Source organism: Arachis ipaensis, chromosome B9 (assembly GCF_059453495.1).
Source record: "Arachis ipaensis isolate K30076 ecotype BB chromosome B9, ASM5945349v1, whole genome shotgun sequence".
NCBI classification, from domain to species: domain Eukaryota; kingdom Viridiplantae; phylum Streptophyta; class Magnoliopsida; order Fabales; family Fabaceae; genus Arachis; species Arachis ipaensis.
The window spans coordinates 7,894,838-7,914,970 of NC_142444.1; the positions used below are offsets into that span (position 1 = coordinate 7,894,838).

A 20,133-nucleotide genomic window follows, 5' to 3' on the forward strand; every position below is an offset into this window, starting at 1 on the left:
ACTCTAACTTCTGCATTCATTTCCTTATTAAATGCTCTTTTCAGTTATAGTTTCTGTCTTACAGAAAACGTACATTGGATAGTTATTGAGGTCTCCTTTTATTTTAAATAATGTTCTTAATTTTAGCTCAAAATATGCATAACAATATTTATAAGGTAGTGTTTTTGAAAATTATTTTTGGACCCAAATGCGGATAGCTACCACATAAAAAGTATATGAGCTTGTTGAGTAATTATTAAGATTAGTACAGAAACAACAATCCAAATTTTTTTATTTGCTGTCATCACAAAAAGTGATAAGAATATTGAGATATATAGAAACTTTTTTATTTGATTAAAAATATTCAGATTAAACTAATTAAACTACCAAAACATTATTTAAAATATTTTTACATGATGAGATAAACTTTAAAAGAAACAACCGAAAGTCTTGGGTAACCCTAAAATAATTAGGCACATCTCACAAAATAATCCAATTATAAATAGTTATTTAACTATATACACATCTAAAAAAATTAACCACTAATATAATGATATATTTTTGGTAAAATGTTTGAATATTTTATTGTGACAGATTTAAATATTTTTGTAACATAAGTGAACGTAAAATAATTTGTATAAAATATACACAAATTTATTTATTTTTTTTATCAAAGATAAGGAAACTTGAATCCGCAACCTCTAAATGAATATGAAAAAACGATGCCATTTGAAATATAAAAAATACTATATACTTATAAATTATTTAAATTTATACTTTTAAAAAATATGAGATTTATAATGCATCCTCTCAAATTTAATATATAATGATTATCTAAAGTCTAAATATTTATGAATGGATGACCCACAAGATTTGATGGAATATATATTCAGCTACTATATATTAAGGTTAGAAAACTAAACTCATCCTAAAATTAGTTAAAAAAAAATTCACACTTATAAATTATTCAAATATCATATTATTAAAAGATAGGGTAAAAAACTCAAATAAGTCAAAGGGAGTAAAATTTTACACAAATCTGCCAAACCAAAATCTGTTTTATGAATCCACCAATGTACATTTATATGTAGTTCGAACCAGCCTGATTCGAACTCCATTTCTACATAATTCGAACCAGCATGGTTCGAATTAGTGTATGCGTGTGTTTGTGTATAATTCAAACCAATGTAGAAATGGAGTTCGAATCAAGCTGGTTCGAACTACATATAAATGTGCATTGGTGGATTCATGAAACAGATTTTGGTTTGGCGGATTTGTGTAAAATTTTGCTTCCCTTGGTTTATTATTGTGATTTGCCCTAAAAGATATAAAATTTATAATAGACATTTAAATTCTTTATGGGACAAAAAAAAAAAATATTTGTTCTTAAAATTCATTTTGTCAACGTGATAATATTTTAGATATTATTTTAATAATTTATTGTTAAACACAGTTCATCTCTGTCTTTCATGCCTCGTTGTATTTGTGTCAGAGAAGGACTTTTAATCACTCTATTATTATTATCGATCTTTATCTTAATCTCATGGTATGGTTGGGGGTATTAATTTTATTTCATGTATTTATATACATGAGAGATGTATGATGATACACACAAAACAAGACCAACCAGAGGAAGCCACTTATAGGACTGTGTAAGAAGAAGCTTTCTTTCACTGAGACACTCAGATTCTCCAATGGCTTCAATTGGTGCAGTCAAAATCTTCTTCTTCTCCTACGCTTTCTGCCTCTTCAACTTTCTACCTCCTTCTCAAGGTTTTCTTTACATCATTCTCCATTTCTCCTCAATACTCTTCAATTTTCTCCTTAATTTCTATATCTTCAAGCCAGTTTATTATACACTTCTCTTCATATATATTCAACTGTTTTTAATGTCATTTTTTTTAGTTTGCAAATGGTAATTTCTGGGTTCTGTTCGTTGTCTCAAAATATCAAAATAAAAATCTTGTGTAATACACTATTTCCCTATAATTTTTTAACATAAATTAAATTTTCAACAGTTTTTTTTTTTGACAATACTAAAAAATGACAGTAACAAATAAAATATCAAATATTTTCCAATTCTGGCAGGAAAACAAGAGAAATTGAATGCATATAGGTACCCGTTTATAAGAAAAGCAAGCACATTCCCATCATCAACACCATCAATCTCAGCACCAACAAACAACAATGGGTATGACTACATAATAATCGGTGGTGGAACAGCAGGGTGTCCTTTAGCAACAACATTGTCACAGAAGTTCAGTGTTCTGTTGCTGGAAAGAGGGGGTGTTCCATTCACAAACCCAAATGTGTCATTCTTAGAAAACTTCCACATTACATTGGCAGACACGTCAGCAACCTCAGCTTCACAATACTTCAAGTCAGAGGATGGTGTTTTGAATGCAAGGGCAAGGGTTTTGGGTGGTGGAAGCTCTATCAATGCTGGATTCTACACTAGAGCTAGCTCAAGGTAACTCTCTGTGGCTTCAATTTTATATTATTGGGATTTTGTTAAGCAGAATTTAGGATTTAGAATTTAATTAGAGAGAAAATATATAAATATAGAGATAAATTTTCAAAATAAAAAAAAATTGAATTGGAAGGCAAAATGGTAAATATACAAAAAAAATTTAATTTTAATTAGATTTTGTGGTCAATCCAACACTACCAAAGGTTCTTTTGTATCATTCTCTATTCACAATTTTTTTTCATACTCTTGTTTTTTTTCTTATTTTCAATTTCGTTTTTTTTTTAATCTTGATTATGGATCATTGGACCTTGTTTGATTTCTATTTCTATTTTTTAAAATTTTCTGCTTCTTAAAGATATTGTATTATGACAGTGAGAGTAATAAAATTTTATTATTTTTTTATATTAATAACTTTCTTTTTCGTAAAGATTGAAGACAAAAAAAAAAAAAAAATTGTCAAAGGAAAATAGAAGAACGGTAGAGCTAAAATTTGGAATATCCCTTTCTTTAAATTTTCCTTTCCTAGAAAATATGTCCCATTGTTGTTGTTTCCCTCTTAGAATACACTATGGTGTGTCATGTATGATGTGGAAGTGTATCATAATTATGTATTTGTTTAATTTATTGTTAAAATTCTTTTTTTAATATTCTTAATTATTTTCTGCAAATCTTCGTATTAATAATTTTATGAATATTATTATACATTTAAGTAGTTTTACTAATGAAGTCCAATTAAGTTGGTCTAACATCAACAAAAATCAATTATAAATAATATTATACTAAATCTTATTATTTAACTTAGTTAAATTTAGTTCATAAAAAAATTTTGATGTGTAATATTACTCTATATTTATAAGTAATTTTTTTTATTTATTGGATTTTGCTTGTAAGTGCACTTCTCATGGATAACAACTAATTAATGGAATTACACGTGAAGGATTTTAATACTGCATAAAGATTCCAACAACTTCTTAAATGTCTATTTTCCCTTCCACAAATGGAAAGTTACTTTTCAAGGGGGAAAAATTTTCAACTGTTGTTAACTTGTTATGTGCTTGTTGGACTTTATATTTTGGTTAAAATCAATTTTAGACTATTTTATCCAGCAAGATATTCATTTTAACCTTTAAATAAGCCTACAATATTTTTCTCCTCTTCTCCTTTCTCTTGAATTATTCTATTTAATTTAAACTTAATAATAAAATATGGAGGTAGTACTATTGACATTCTATGTCTCTTTATTATGACATTATTTAAAAATTTACTATAGTGGAAATTGAAAGAGATTTTAATGCAATTTTTTTTTTCAAAAATACTCATGTTCAAATATGTATCCATAAAAATCAAAATCTGTTACTAAGAGAACTCTATTAGTTCACTGGTATATATAATTATGGTAGAGAAATTAGGGTACAAAATTATCATGTACCAACTTTAAAAAAATGTAAACAAAATAATGTAGCTAGCTATATATAGGCCTAGGCTAGAACATGTTTGAAGAAAATTGGTCTTAACTAAAAAAGCAGTTACATCATTGGATTGAAATTGTTTAAGGCTATTAAGATTGAAATATTGTTCATAGTGACCCTCTCATATTTATAACATTTATGGCTACTACATCTTCTTTTCATGGAATTTCCTCTTCCTCAGTTCTTAATTATCAATTAAATGCTCCTTGTGGTCCTTTATTTTTCTTTATATTTTTGGTGGGAACTCTTTGAGTCTTTGTGGTCCTTTGAAACGCAACCCTATTTTATGTGATGGAAGTGATTATTAGGTGGGGTTATTGTCAGATATATATGGAAAGAGAACAATACTTTCATTTTACAAGGAATCTTCTTTTTTTTGGTAAAAGTAATTAAGGTGCTCAATCCTTAGGTAAATGATTAACTTAATTAGAAAGAATATATAAAAGTGACAAAAAGTTAAAAGCACACAAAAAAGGGTGATAACATAAGTTAGAAGAAAATTTCAAAAAGTAATAAGTAGTGCTAACTTGTTATATATCATCTTATTGTTTGAAATATTTATTTACATCATAATTGCTTTTTGTTCATCCTTCTAATTTTTTTCACAAGTGAAAGAAACTATATCCCACGAGCTATTTAATTTTGTAATATAGTACACACACGCACATGAAAAACATACAAAGGTAAACTTAATCTTCATTTAATGAGAAAAAAAAAAGTTTATGTTCTTGTGAACTTACCAAACTTTTAAATGATCAGAAGAAGAAACTACATTCTTGCTAGTCTTTAAAATGCTACACATGATGATTTTAATTTTTTGAGTACATGATACCCAAATAAAATGCTACACATGATGGTGATGGAGTAATAACAATTACATCACTTTATTTGGTTTTATAGTGGTTGGTAAGACTAAAGAGTAATAATTATTGACACATGCCATTTCCAATTGATGTAGGCCATTCATTTGTGTATCATGTCTCTAGTCTTTTCCGAAGCTAATAATAACCAAGTTTTCTCATATCTATTTTGCGATCTTTGACTGAAATAAATGGCTTAGACGATATACATGAGATTAATAATGTAAGATGTAAAAACTAAGGCTGTTAGTTAACTGTAAAGGGATCAATGGAAGATTATTTTTTACCGCTTCTCTTAGTTTGAAATTTTAGTGCATTATAATGAGTGTTTTTTAAGGCCATGAGGTAACTAAAATTTTGCCAACGTTAAATGACTAAATCATAATTTATATATGGTTAGTGTGTAATCTATTTCTCATATCATCGCAAACAATCTTTTTAATTTTAATATAAACAATTAAAAATTACTACTCAATACTAATTATGTACAGTGGTTAGATTCTGTTTTATTTTATTTTATTGTTTTATATAGTATTTTCCAAATGTCTTTGTTTCTTTTAGATATAGTCTCGTTCAAAATCTGTTAAGATTTGGGAAAAAATACTAAGTTTTGGATATCTTTATCCTTGACCTTATGTCATAAACTCATAATATATGGAATCCTTTTTCTATTTACTTGTAAAGATGAACTTAATGTGAATTTATGTGTGTTTTCTTTATTTTGGCCTGGGGGTTTTGTTTTTTTAGGGGGGTAGTAAAGTAAAAACAATAGATAATACAAATTTACTTATATTAGTTAAGTTAATCCATGTGGGTGACATATTTTGACAGGTTGATAAAAGAAATAAAGTAAAATAGAAGGATTTGGATCTTTTAAATTTTGAAATTTACTTTAAAGGATAAAGTATGATTTATCACCATTTATTTTATAGGTAAGATCAAGAGAAAATATGAGAGAGAAAATATTCAATAATGCGAGATCTTACTTTATTCTCTAAAGTGAAAATTTAAAATTTAGAGGATCCAAATTTAAAACAAAATAGCATTTCTTAAAGTTAAGGCTTTAGTTAAAGACAGTGGATAGGCACAATGCTATAATTGCTTAATTTTAATACTTTTTCTATTATCAATCATCTTCAATTTCTAGAGCTTTAAACAATTTTTGAAAGTTTAAATTTTGTCTAGTATGTGTAACAATTTATTGGTTAATAGAATCTTAAATAGAACTCAAATTAATAATAAATTAATTTTTAATTTATTGGATATTATGAAAAGCAATATATATATATATTTTATTATATTTTTATCTTTACTGTAAAATTTTTTTGGATTCGTGACCGTGACAACAAAATCATGCACCAGTTAGTATTTTTTTAAATATATTTTTTACTTGGTCTATGTTGCAGTGTTGCACTAATTAATTCTAGAGGATTACAGTAGTACCTTCTGTAATTTCAAGGGCTCAGTATCCTTATGGTGTGTGGTTAAGAGCTTGTCACGTGTTTTTATTAATAATAATAATAATTTATTGAAAGCTAATATTATACGGTCAATATCATATTATAATTAACATTTAATATAAAAAAATTATTCAAAACTCTTAAAAATAAAAATATCTAAAACTCAAATAAAAAAATATATGAAATTAAAATTTAATAAAAATTATTAAATTTATTTAGCAACTCATATAATATTAATTTCCTAGCATATTACTCAAAAATTATTTTAAAATTAAAAGTATCTGAAATATGAAAACGAATCTTTAAATTATTAGTGATGAGACAGAAGGAAATGGTAGTTAAACACACACATGTTTATTAACATCTATGTATTAAGACATATTTTTATCATCCTTAAGCTATATGTTTAATAGATGGAATTAATATTACATAAATATAAAGACAGAGAATGAAAAGATATGTTTAAAAATAGAGAGATAACTATAAAATAGTAGTACATTTTAGAATATAAATATCTTATATTGTTTTATCTTTTAAAGTAAAAATAGATCAACAAACACAATTTTTTGTCTTTTAATTTAATTATGTATTTATGCCATATCTCAATAACTAAATACAATTTCAAATAGTATGATTCCAACTTTTAATACCAATTAAACTCACATTTATATGTCAATGAGTTATAGTTCAAATGATATAGTCTCTCTATACTCACAAGTTGCGAATTCGAATCTCCCTATCTTTGATAAAAAAAAAAAACTCGCTTTTATATACTTATTAAATCATATTATATTAAAAATAGAAGTAGTAATATATAAAACGGTAATGCTAGAAAATAATAAAAAAAATTCAGAATTTATCTTATTTAATATTCATTAATATTTTTTATTAATTTTTTTTTAGTTACCAAATATTTCGGTATATGAAATTACTTATACATGAAACAATACCCGTTCATCATCTCTATTGTAATATATATGGTTGCCCTTAATGAACATTTATTATTTATTAGCATGCAATAATATTAGTGTTAATGATGCAGGTTTATAGAGAAAGTTGGGTGGGATCCAAAGCTAGTGAATGAATCATATCCATGGATTGAGAAGCAAATAGTTCACAGGCCAACGTTTTCATCATATCAAAGAGCAGTGAGGGACAGCCTCTTAGATTCAGGGGTGTCACCATTCAATGGATTCACATATGATCATATATATGGAACTAAGCTTGGTGGAACCATTTTTGATAGATTTGGACGCCGTCACACTGCTGCTGAATTGCTTGCTTCTGCCAACCCTCAAAAACTTACTGTTTTGATATATGCAACTGTCCAAAAAATTGTTTTTGATACAAAAGGTAGGTTCATATGACTCATCATCATAATTTTCTCTAAATAATTCTACTTAAATATATTAGATTTTTTATTTTCATAAACACAAACTGATCTTAGAAATTATTTTTTAAATATTTTCAAAATTTTTTTAATTTTTTTAAATTATAAATATAAATGCATAATCTTTTTTATTTATTAAACACAAAATGTATCTTCACAACAATAAAACAAAGACATAGAGACATAAAATTATATTTAACATGAAAAATAATTTTAAAATATATTATATTCTGAGAGACTGAGACCCTAAATTTTTTTATTATTTTTATTAATTTTTTATAATTATATTTTTTATTTTTTCTAGATTTTTCCAAAAAATTAAAATAAATAAAGTAAATTAAACTCTTTATAATTTATTTTATATTTAATTTATTACCAAATAAAATACTAAACGCTAATTTTTATTTTTGTTGTGGTATCATGTTTTTAGTATTTTATTTTATTCTACTTTTGAAAGTAAATACAATCAAAGTGAAGTGCACATTTCTAAGAAAAATTTTAGAGAAACCAAGTCTAAATTATTTAAAATTGTGTTTGTAGTTTTATTTAATTTACAATTAAATTTTTATATTTTTTTAGTCGGTAAGTGTTGTAATCAAGTTTCTATGTTGTATAGAGAGTTTTATATAGCTAGGTCCCTATAATTTAATTTCATTACATGACTAATAATAATGTTAATAATGTATGATAATATAATAATGCTAATAAAACGTTTGCAGGAAAAAGACCAAAAGCAGTAGGTGTAATATTCGAAGATGAAAATGGGAAACGGCATGAAGCAATAATTGGAAATGATAAAGAAAGCGAAGTGATAGTATCAAGTGGTGCAATTGGTACACCTCAATTGCTAATGCTAAGTGGAATTGGACCAAAACCAGAGCTAGAGAAATTGAACATCTCAGTTGTACATGACAACCCTTTTGTTGGTAAAGGAATGGTTGATAATCCAATGAACACAATCTTTGTTCCTTCAAACAGGGAAGTTCATCAGTCACTCATTGAAACTGTTGGTATTACCAAGTTGGGTGTTTATATTGAGGCTAGCAGTGGGTTTAGTCAGTCCCCAAATAGCATTCATTGGCACCATGGCATTGTCTCACCTGAGGTATATGCATTATTATGTTATATTTCACTTAATATAAATCATAAATTTACACATAATGTGAATATATGAATATTGTGGATCACATTCGAACCCTTAGAAGTTAATTAGGCCATGTAACTTCCTGCCATTAACAACATAATTGTGTCCAAAAAGCACAAGCCACTACCTCCATTATTCTTTTTTTTTTTTAAGCTGTTTTATATATTTTTATACATTTATAGGTCATTGTATCTCAATACATGATTCATCAAGTTGGATTTAATATATTTAAATTATTTTGCTTTAGAATAATAGTTAAGTTGTGTTATCACGGATTCAAGTTATTGAACTAGCCACTGATATAATTATTAGATTAGTTTACATATATTACATTTTTTAAGTGTGTTTTTTTTCGGACTCTGCGTTAACGCGAAATGCTTGTGCACCGAACTATCTTTTTTATATTTTAATTTTCTTGTTTTAGAAATAAAAAAATATTTTGAAATTTGTGTTGTATTTTAACCTATCTTATTTTTTATAATGTGACAGAATCTCTCTTAATATTAGTTTGAACTTATTTTTACATGATTATTTTTTAGAGTTCAAATTTCTCTATTATAAACACATTGTTATGTCTATTTATTCATATATCTTGGGTCTATATTTTCTCCTCTCCTATCTAAGTTCCATGATCTCAAGAACACCATGCATTAACATTCATTTTTTTTTTCTTTTTTTGTGCCAATTTTTGCATGAACAACCAGATTGGACAACTCTCTACAATCCCTCCAAAGCAAAGATCACAAGAAGCAGTTCAAGCCTTTATCAAGAACAAGAAAGACATACCAGTTGAAGCATTCAGAGGAGGTTTCATATTATCAAAGGTTGCAAATCCTTGGTCAGTAGGTGACCTCAAATTGGTCAACACAAATGTCAATGACAACCCTTCTGTCACCTTCAACTACTTCAGCCACCCCTACGATCTCCATCGCTGCGTCGAAGGGATCAAGCTTGCTACAAAGGTAGTTCAGTCTCAACACTTCACAAACTACACTCTGTGTAACAGAGAAACTACAGAGAAACTTCTTAACCTCAGTGTTAAGGCCAGTGTTAACCTTGTACCAAGACATGCCAATGATACTAAGTCTTTGGAGCAGTTTTGCAAAGATACTGTGATCACAATTTGGCACTACCATGGTGGTTGCCATGTTGGGAAGGTTGTTAGTTCTGATCATAAGGTTCTTGGTGTTGATAAGCTGAGAGTGGTTGATGGATCAACATTTGATGAGTCTCCAGGAACAAATCCTCAAGCTACTGTTATGATGATGGGCAGGTATGTACATAGAGATCATAATACAGAGATATTGAGACTAAGAAAATTTGTCTCCTATTTTGTATGATCAAAATATAGAAAACAACTTTTGTATCTCTGTATTTCTGTCTTGAGACTTTAAATGTGATCATAATAAACATTATGTTGCATTTAAAGATAATGCTAATGATATACTTAGTTAAACTTGGTGCATCATGCATCTAGATGATCCAATGATATAGATCTTAATGTAACTTTTATCAACAATTTTTATTATATCTATATCAGTGGTTTATTTTGGTGAATCATGTACAACCAACTTTAACTTGGTGCATCTAAGACATTTCATGAATCTAAATAGGGAAGTTATGATGCTAATATTTACATGTTGGTATCTACTTGTGTGTGACAGGTACATGGGATTGAAGATTTTGAGAGATAGGTTGGGGAAATTGGCTTGAATATGAGGAGGAAAAGTAAAGTGTGCAGTGTGAAGATGAGAGCAGCTATCTTGCAGATTAGGGAGGGAAAAAAAAGAGTGTTAGTTATAGGATTGGAAGCTAAGCTAAAGTAGTTTATTTGTGTAATGTTTTGTAAAACAGTGGAACTGTTAATCAAGAAGGTCATGGCTTCATGACTTTTTGTGGATGAAAAGGTTATCCTAAATGGAAATTTGCTGAAAATCCATAAATTCTTAAAACAGCTCTTTCTGAAAATGTGGCTGCTTTACAATCACTCATCCTTCATTTTTTTTACAAAATTTACAAACATCATAAATTAAAATGAGTGACTATAAATATTCTCAAAGCACACATTAAATGTGCTAAAAGAACATGCAAGTCTTTCTGGCAAAAATTGCCATTTTTTTTTCAACAAAGTAATAAATACATGTCCACTCTCATCAGAATCTGTACTCAGAATAATGTAGTCAAGATTGAAACAGTTTTAATGGGATCCAGGCCTTAGTTTAGTTGAAAATCCATGCTCACTGGTGCTTCCTCTGGACATGCTTCTCAACTTTTGCCAGAACTTTATTTTCCTTCCACTAGTCAAAGGCCCTGAAGAAGAATGCCTCCTGAAAGACTCAAATTCTTGGCCTGAAGTACTGAGCAAATCTGTTGCTGATAATGCTACCTTTTCCTCGCCGGATTGGTAGCCATACACCGGGGTATGATACCCAGAAAAGTCTTCCCCCTCGTCCGAAACACCGGACAATTTCACTTCCATGTCAGTTAGGAGACTTCCTTCTTGAAAACTCCTTGATCTGACATCACTTGTTTCCTCAAATTCATTGCATACTAGCTTCAAGGCTTGAACTACTTCTCCCATGAATGGTCTTTGAGACACTTCTGGCTGCACACACATGGATGCAATCGCTGCGACTTTTAACATTGTGTCAGCAGGAATGCTAGGCTTTACAACAGGATCTATGATCATCTCTAAGCCCTCCTTACTTGTTAGAAGCGGACGAGCCCAAGTAACAAGGTTTTCTTGGCCTGGTGGTTGTGAAAAATCCACAGGCTTTCTTCCTGTTAGGAGCTCAAGTAGTACTACTCCATAGCTGTATACATCACTCTTTACAAGAAGGTGGCCTGTCATTGCATATTCAGGAGCCAAGTATCTGCAAAATCAACATGTAAATGGGATAAGTTTTCATCTTGAGGAATGGAAAGAAATGTTGAAGTACCTCTTAAGAGTTAAAAATCAAGATTTAGTATTACCCAAATGTTCCCATAACATGGGTGGAGATATGCTTGTTTCCCTCCTCTAATGCCGTTCTAGCCAATCCAAAATCCGAAACTTTTGGTGTAAAGTCATCTTCTAACAAGATGTTGCTGGACTTGAAATCCCTGTGTATGACACATGGATTTGAATCCTCATGAAGATAAGCCAATCCCCTAGCTGCACCAAGCGCAATCTTCATTCTCGAATTCCAATCTAGTGGACTAGTTTCCTTGTCAGCACCTGAGAAGATAGAAAGCATCCAAAAAGCCATTATCAGAACAGAAACACTTATCTTGAATCTTGGATGATGATGATTTAGGAGGATATATCATTATTCAGATTAAAAAGTTGAAGAGTGATGCTTGTTTACCATGCAGGTGAGATTCCACACTCCCATTAGGGACTAGTTCATAGACTAGGCACCGGGTCTTTCTCTCTATGCAGATACCTAACAATGTAACTAAATTTCTATGGTGCAGCCGGCTAAGCATCTCAACTTCTGCCAAGAACTCGCGACCACCACGCTGATCGTCTCTTTTAAGGATCTTCACTGCTACATCCCTCCCATCATTTAGAATTCCCTTGTATACAAGACCAAAGCCACCTTCTCCTAATATTCTTGAAGAATCAAAGTTATTTGTTGCTTTCTCTAACTCATTCAATGAAAATATCTTAGCAGCTCCTGTGTATGTTATTGACCCTGAATTGAAGGACATTGATCCTGAACTTTGCATTTTCCCATGAGCTAATTCTGTAGGAGTACCTGTTTAAGTGTAAATCTAGTTATTTATGTTCACAATGAACAACCAAAGTTGAAGAATTTCATGATACTAAGATTAACTTATAGAAATCAATATTTTTCTTGATCCTGTATCTGAATTGGACTAACCAGATAGTTTTGAAGAGGGTGAAATCAAAACATCTGGACCTTGTTCCGGTTTGATGACACAGGATCTGTACTTCAACAAACAAAGCCAAGCAAGTCCAATGAATATAACAAAAGCAGTAACTGATGACAATACAATTACAACAATCATTCTTCCATTATTACTCTCTCCTTTTGTCTTCCTTGAGACATCTACTCCTAAAGGTTTCATTATTGTTCCATTGTTATCACCACTGATATATGGCCCATTGTCTATACCATTGGACGCGGAAGGTGGCGATGGTGGAAGACCTGCATCAGTGACAGAACCAGAAAATTTTGGAAATGAAGGCAAACATAATACATATAATATACTAATAAACTTGTAAGAATTGTATAACCTGGGTATTGGACATAGAGAACTTCATAAGCACCAAAGAGTGAAGCATGCCTAAGAACCTTCTTGTGCCAGAGTTTCTGATATATGGAGAAAGCAGTGGTGTCATTGAATTTTACTCCTGTTGGTACCAAGTTTATGAGAACATTGGTTTTCTCTAGTTGTAGATTAGCAGCATCAGCTCCTACAATGCGAACTTGGCTGCGATTCAGCGAAAGACCGGCTGCAACTTCCTCAGCAAGCTTTGAAACCAAAGGGAAAAACTTGGATATTGCAATGCCGATTTGGAGTTTTACTTGAAGAGGCAATACACAACCACAAGGCGAACCGGGTGGCGTGTATGTCAAGGGATCAGAGCAAGTCATGGACAAACAATCTACAAGTAGCTAGGACGATCAATATTCAACATCACATAGATTTCTTGAGATGATTAATAAAGAAGTAACAAAAAAAAAGCTTATGAAGTTTCGGGTTAAGTTCAGATTACCCTTATTAGGAGGTGGAGGTGGCAGAACAAAAGAATATGCAGCTGGTGGCTGTGCCTTAGTCTTCTTCAATGATGAACTCAGAGGTGCAATTCTAGGTGAATGAGAGGGCACTGATGAACAATGGATATAACCAACAGTTAGATTCTAATAAAAAAAACCAAAGTACATGAAATGGATAAAGATCCTCGAAAGTAAGGAAGTTGATCTACTTGTAACTTCTATGAGTCCCCCTATCGAGTTACTTTACCAATTTCCTCACTTTAGATGAGCTTGATCTACATAAAATATATTACTAGCTCGCTTTTAAATAAAGATCTCTTTGACTAAATTGGTAATTGAAAAATTCATGGATTTGGCCACAATGGATCTATATAATTAAGTTTCCAATATACCAATTTGGTCAAAACAACATATGTTTTGGAAAAAAATATTTTATACCGTTAAGGTGGCTTGACATAATCGCTGGTGATGGTGCCAGTGAAGGTGCAGGTGCGCGAAAATCCTTGTTCTTTGGTGAAGAGAATGGAGGCTGCAACTTGGAGACTGAAGGACCTATACTTTTAATAGAATTTCACACAAGAAATAAGATTAAATTTTACACTTTAATGTTCAAATATGTAATGATTGAGTAGTACTTTTATGTAAAGCTTTTCAGCCAGAGAATCAAACCTTGATAGCTGTAAGCAGGAGGATGGATTGGATAGGCCGGCGCAGGGGTCAGGTTGCCGGACCTTTTTCTCGAATAGTGATGCTTATAATGTGATATTGGAGAATCCATAGAACTATGTGTCCATTTCCTTCCATGAGTTCTTTGAATTGGCTTAGAAGGTGGCATTGCAATACTTTCAGGAATACTGGAAGATGATTTTGAAGGAGCATGTGCAGTGCTTTTGGAAACTCCAGAAGTTGATTTCAATGGTGGGATTGCAATACTAAACTGAGTACTTGCTCTTGAATGGTGTGGATTGGTGGCTACAAATGGAAACATAAATCCTAATTTAGCATAATTTTGGCATCAACTTTCCTAGAGAGGAACATATCAACTATAAACTAAGTTAACCAAAAATTACTGATTTTATAAACAGTTCTGAGAGGTTTGTTCATCAGAATTTCTACTTTTGGCCCGCGAAAGCAGAGAGAAAATAAATTGTGGATATGACAGGGGATCATGTCTAGAAAGATCCACCAAAATTAACAAAGCAAGATATAACATCTGTAATGATTATTGTAACTACAATTAATAATAATGTAAACCTTATGTATAAACCTCAAATACAAGTTTGTGACTAAATTCTCATTTGTTAAATTTTCATTAACAAAATCCTAAGTAGGAATATAATTCTGAACAATATAACATTTTCATTGTAGAACACCTCAAATTATTGCTCATACCTTCATATTCATGAAGCTGTTGAGTGCTGAGCACTAAATGTAGCTTAATCAGCAGCAGAATCAGCTTCAACCCCATTTCCTTCCAAGTGAAATTGTAGATCAATCATGAATTCTCTTACCCTTCACCACCAATCCAAGAACAACAACAAAAATTGGAACAGAATTTGGTGGAACTAGAAGCAAAAATTGTATTACAGCCATAAGAGAATTAAAAAAAAAAAGTGAGTTTATTATTTCATCCTTTTTTACTTTTCTTTTGCTCAAAACTAAGGCTACAATAAGACTTGGAGACATGAGAGTTGTGAAAGAAGAGGTTTCATTGTTGTGTCTGAGACAAAAATCGAAGATCAGATGAAACCAAAAAGCACAGAAATACACAGGCTCCACTGTTGAAGCAGGAAAAAAACACAGTGAACACTTTCATAAGAAGAGAGTTGGTGGGGTTGGACTTATGGCTTGAATGTTTGTTTGTGCTTATTTGCATCTTGATTGAGAGAGAGAAAGAAGTTAGAAGCAAGTGCATAGGCCTAAAAGTAAGAGAGTGATTGAATTAAAAAATTGATAGTGCTTGACTTTCTTTTCAGTTTTATCCAGGCAATGATTTCACACACACAAGGCATTGTTGGTGGGATATTGGGATTAGATATCTTAATTAATCCACTATTAGTTTGAAAAGTTGAAAGTTAGTTAGTTTTCAACTTTGCATTCAATTAAATTAATATTTCTTAGACCTTTGTTCTTTTCTTTTCTTTTCTTCTCTTTTTCTTTTTTCTTTTATCCCTATATTCTTTAAGCAATAATTGTACATTTTAATGTTTGTATGGGTGGTGCTTTATATCTAAGAGGAATGGTTAATAATTAGTAATGGAAAAGTCTAGGGGCCAGCAACTTTGTTAAATTTTGGCCAGCATGTAACCAGCAAAGAAAAGTGAGCCATTGGATGAAATCTCATATCAATCTCACACCATTAAAACCATCATTGATGGCTATTTGATGACTACAAATCACAAAAGTTGCTGGCCCTAACATTCCTCATTAGTAATTACACATCAAGTTAAATTTGATGCACTAAGAACGTTTTGATGGTGTTGTTAACTATGAAGATTAGTTATATATCACAAGTCATACGCTTAAAAATAAATAAATTACAGTATTACACTACATGATTTGACATGTTTTTATTTTAGACACACACACATATATTGTATAAGTAGGTCCCAAAAAATTAATTTTATATTTATAAATCTTTTGATTAAATGAAAAAGGTTTAATTACTCTAGGTTCTCAATTATACTTTCACTGTTTAATTTTCAATTGATTTTATATAGTTTATAAGGTTTTAATCAAATTTTACGGTGCAATTTTTTTTTCTTTCAATGAATCCTTATTTTTATCGCCCGTCACAATAAAAAGTTAAATTAGAGAATTGAAGTTTTTATGACCATTTATATCCAACAACTTTCATATCTCATACAATAACATCAAGTACAACATTCCAAAATTTCATCGTTAAGGAAAAAAAATTAAATTAAATTCAAAAGTAAATATACATTATATATTTTACTGTGCAAGAGGGAAAAAAATTATGTATAGTTCTGTACTAATATTTTAGCAATGTAGTATAGTTGCCTAGTTGGGGCAGTAAATTTATGAAATATTCAATCTTTATTATGGCGCTTTGTCATGATTGACAAAATTGGAAACTTCGTAAAAAAATTATATAGATGACTAAATTTTTTCAATTATAATAATCTAAATGAAAATTGAGAAGGTTTTGCTTATAAAAAAAGAATAATATAATTGAAAACTGAGTAAAATTATAATAATATAATAGCTACGTAATAATTAAACCAAAGAAAAAAAATAATACCAGAGATTTATTTCTTTACTATTATATTATTTTAAATTACAAGATGACGAACTATACTGTTACAGCCTAAAATGAGCTATGATTGGCGCTCAGAAAAAAGAGTTTCCTAGCAAGCCTAACAAATTCGAATATAAGATAAATAAAAAGGTTACAAATAATTTTTGATAAATTTACACTTTCTAGAATAATGAATAATTACATAATTGAACAAAAATAAAATAAATAAATATAGATGGATCCTGCCTGTGGCATATGGAGCAGATGACGTCTAAGAACCCAACAAAGAATAGATACCCATTGCAGATCATTACTCTTGAATAGAAATGCTCACATAATCAAATATTTATTCTTGAAAAATATTTTTAGAAAACGGAGTGAGTTTTGCAACTCAGTGACTAGACAATACATCTATAATTCACATGAGACCATCTAAACATTATTATGAAAATAATTTTAGTTAGAAAATAATAATTTATATGAATAAGTGAATCAATAAGGGAGTTCTCATACAGAAATCAAATCAAATAGTCCACACTTGGGTAGCTCCACCTCTAAGGGTAGACCTTTCCTCTAGTGTGTCCGTACGGAATAACAGATCCAATGTGTGGCCTACACGTTAGGCTAGCAACGCCCCTGCTAGTTGAAGTCTGAGCCAGATACATCTAGGTTAACGTTATAACCGCCGTTAACTACAGTTTTCTAATGCGAGCCTCCCAAACCAATTCAAAACATATAATTTCAAATACAACCAATCTTTGATCTTTCAAATATATAAAGTATCAAATCAAATAATACTTTCTTATCAAAAATCCTTTTCAGTCATATGAAATGTCAAATATACTTTACAAATTCATAGTATATGAGTGAGTATTCACAATACTTTAATGTTTCAAAAACACATATTCAATAAAATCGAATATTCTAAAATAATACAAAACTTCATCAAACATGTATATAGTCTCATGTGCAGATTAAAAATTCGAATTTCACAAAAATAATATTTAGTTCTAATAAATCCATTATTAAAATCAAATTCAAATCCTTCGTTAATAACTTGTAAGTATAGTCATAAATTCAAGCAGCATATATCAAAATAATTATAGATGTAAAGCCAAATAATTATAAATGTAATGCCTACTCACAACTTAGTCTCAAGGGACTGAAGATACCAAACCCGGAGTACCAAACTAAAGGGTACGAAAGAGCGCAAAATTTGGATGGAGGCAGCAGCAGCTCCAATAGGCAAGCAAAACAGCGAATAGAGGCACAACAGAACAGAAGTGACGAACGGCTAAAGGCAGAGCAACGACGACAACATCAACAACTGTGGTAAAACAGTAGTAGAAATGGAAACAAAACAGAACAACCACTAACCAGGCTAGAACAGTGGAAAAGAACTGACATAGGTGTGAAATGCTTCCTACGACGTTTTCAAAGGGCAAGGATAATGGCGGAACCAGTGGAGGAAGAATGGAGGATAGAGCACGGCCGAATAGGACAATAGCTTTGCGACGACTTCTCCTCCGGCGGCGACACAACAGCTCAGCGATGAGCTCTTTTAGTGACGACGGCAACCACCGCAACAGCCCCAACAGCTAGGGGTGTTCAAAACCGATCCGAACCAAACTAAACCGACCAACCGAACCAAAAAAATCGAAAACCGAATAAACCGAAAACCGAAAAAATTGAAAAAAACATGTTTTGCTGTTTTTTTTGCGGTTCGGTTCGGTTTTCGATTCTGACCATGAAAATCCCAACCGAACCGAACCGAGCCGGTGAGTTGAAAACCCTAAAAAAACCAACCCCATCCCCCCAGACCCCCACCCCTAAACGAATGAAGCTGCTGCGCGATTGTGAGAGCATCCCAGCCGTCCCTGACCCTAACCCCCAAATCCCCAATCCCTAACCTGCGCTCTCTAGTCTCTACTCTCTACTCTCTACTACTCAGTCGCTCTCGCTCTCTCTTCTCCAAATCCCCAATCCCTAACCTGCGCACCCAAATCTCCCCAATCTCTTCGCGGAGACGCCACCCACTGACCCAGAAGGCAGCACAGCACTGACCCAGAAGAGAGAGCACAGCACGACGCCGTCGCCCACTGACTCAACAGGGCAGCACACCACCACGCCGTCGCCATTGAGACGCCACCACCCAGCGCCAGCAGTGTTTCTGGGTTCTCCCACTCAGCGCCACGATCATCAGTTCAACCCACTCCCAGCACCTCCGAGTCTCCCAGTCAGCCTTCCTCCCAAGTCAATATGGAGCCCGAGCCACCGATTCAGGTAATTTGAACCATTTGCTGTTTACTGGTGCATTGTTGATTTGTTGCTACTTGCTGTTTACTGGTGGGTGCATTGTTGATTTGATGAATTATTTTATTGTTGGTTTTGTTGCTGGCTTGCTGCCTTGCTGGTTGCTGTTTATTGTTGGTAATTTGCTTGTTGCTGTTTATTGCTGGATGCTGCCTTGCTGATTTGATGAATTATTTTATTGTTGTTCAGTTTATTGTTAGTAATTTGGTATTACTGGTTATTGAATTATTGTTCAGTGTATTGAGATCAGTGTATTGTTCAGTTTATTGTTGATTTTAATTTGGTATTGCTGGATTGCTGGTTATAGATTTATTTTTCAGTTTATTGCTTGATGCTATTGATTTATTGTTGAATGTTGATAACTTGGTAATTGAAATTGGTGCACCACATGAAACTTTTTAGAATTAGTTTGGTTGTAATTCTGATTGTCTCTGGCCTTTTTTTTAGCTTCTTGATTTACTGAGTCTGGTTAATTATCTAACTTGAATTTGTGATTTGGTGTTCTAATTTATGTTGTTTTAATTTTATTGTTGTTCTAATTTTGACCTGTTTCTAATAATTTATTCTGATGGTAATCAGTGGCTAAGAGAAGGGGGGTTGAATCTTAGCCCCCTTTTCTGCTTGATAAAACTTGCTGGCCTTTGAAACAATTTCTGAAAACTTTTTGTCTTTTTATCTCGTAACTAGCCACGAGACTTTTTCTTTTGTCTCGTCCCCAGCCACGACAATTTTCTTTTTGTCTCGTCAGTCATCACGAGATATTTTTAGTTTTATCTCCTGGGCAGCGGAAACAGAAATGGAGTAGAAGAAAGAGAGAATTACACCAAGATATATCCTAGTTCAGCTGCTAAGTGTAAGGTAGCCTACATCCAGTCTCCATCACAACAATGATGGAATTTTACTATAATCATCCTTGATTACAAAAACCAATTCTCCCTAGGAACAACCCTTCCTATCCGGGACAAGTCCAGAATCTAAACCCAAACTGAACTTGACTTGGTCACTGCCAAGCTTTCAACTGTAAAGTGCTAACCCAACTTACAAGGGGATTCCCACAGAATC

The 20,133-nt window shown here is 31.5% G+C and overlaps 2 protein-coding genes across 2 annotated transcripts; one reads left to right on the forward strand and one right to left on the reverse strand.

Annotated features, from left to right (window-relative positions):
* The first annotated feature begins 1,455 nt into the window (after nucleotides 1-1,455).
* On the forward strand, nucleotides 1,456-10,707 carry LOC107616985 (protein HOTHEAD). The gene is made up of 6 exons (XM_016318830.3): nucleotides 1,456-1,752; nucleotides 2,068-2,449; nucleotides 7,281-7,591; nucleotides 8,348-8,733; nucleotides 9,477-10,045; nucleotides 10,437-10,707. The coding sequence occupies exons 1-6, from the start codon at nucleotides 1,674-1,676 to the stop codon at nucleotides 10,483-10,485; spliced, it is 1,776 nt and encodes a 591-aa protein (XP_016174316.1). The 5' UTR covers nucleotides 1,456-1,673; the 3' UTR covers nucleotides 10,486-10,707.
* A 23-nt stretch (nucleotides 10,708-10,730) lies between these two features.
* On the reverse strand, nucleotides 10,731-15,473 carry LOC107616984 (receptor-like serine/threonine-protein kinase ALE2). The gene is made up of 9 exons (XM_016318829.3): nucleotides 14,892-15,473; nucleotides 14,169-14,471; nucleotides 13,938-14,051; nucleotides 13,499-13,609; nucleotides 13,016-13,387; nucleotides 12,639-12,926; nucleotides 12,120-12,512; nucleotides 11,746-11,989; nucleotides 10,731-11,645 (listed from the first exon to the last, which is right to left on the reverse strand). Exons 1-9 carry the CDS (start codon nucleotides 14,965-14,967, stop codon nucleotides 10,970-10,972), a joined length of 2,577 nt encoding a protein of 858 aa, XP_016174315.1. The 5' UTR covers nucleotides 14,968-15,473; the 3' UTR covers nucleotides 10,731-10,969.
* Nucleotides 15,474-20,133: the final 4,660 nt, after the last annotated feature.

Bases quoted from the DNA above. Each gene is read 5' to 3' on its own strand.
- LOC107616985 (XM_016318830.3), top strand. From the start codon at position 1,674: ATGGCTTCAATTGGTGCAGTCAAAATCTTCTTCTTCTCCTACGCTTTC. The intron at 8,734-9,476 runs GTATATGCATTA...ATGAACAACCAG, and splicing joins ATGGCATTGTCTCACCTGAG to ATTGGACAACTCTCTACAAT. The intron at 10,046-10,436 runs GTATGTACATAG...TGTGTGTGACAG, and splicing joins ACTGTTATGATGATGGGCAG to GTACATGGGATTGAAGATTT.
- LOC107616984 (XM_016318829.3), bottom strand. From the start codon at position 14,967: ATGGGGTTGAAGCTGATTCTGCTGCTGATTAAGCTACATTTAGTGCTC. The intron at 14,052-14,168 runs GTTTGATTCTCT...TTAAAAGTATAG, and splicing joins TCCTGCTTACAGCTATCAAG to GTCCTTCAGTCTCCAAGTTG. The intron at 12,927-13,015 runs GTTATACAATTC...TCACTGATGCAG, and splicing joins TCTCTATGTCCAATACCCAG to GTCTTCCACCATCGCCACCT.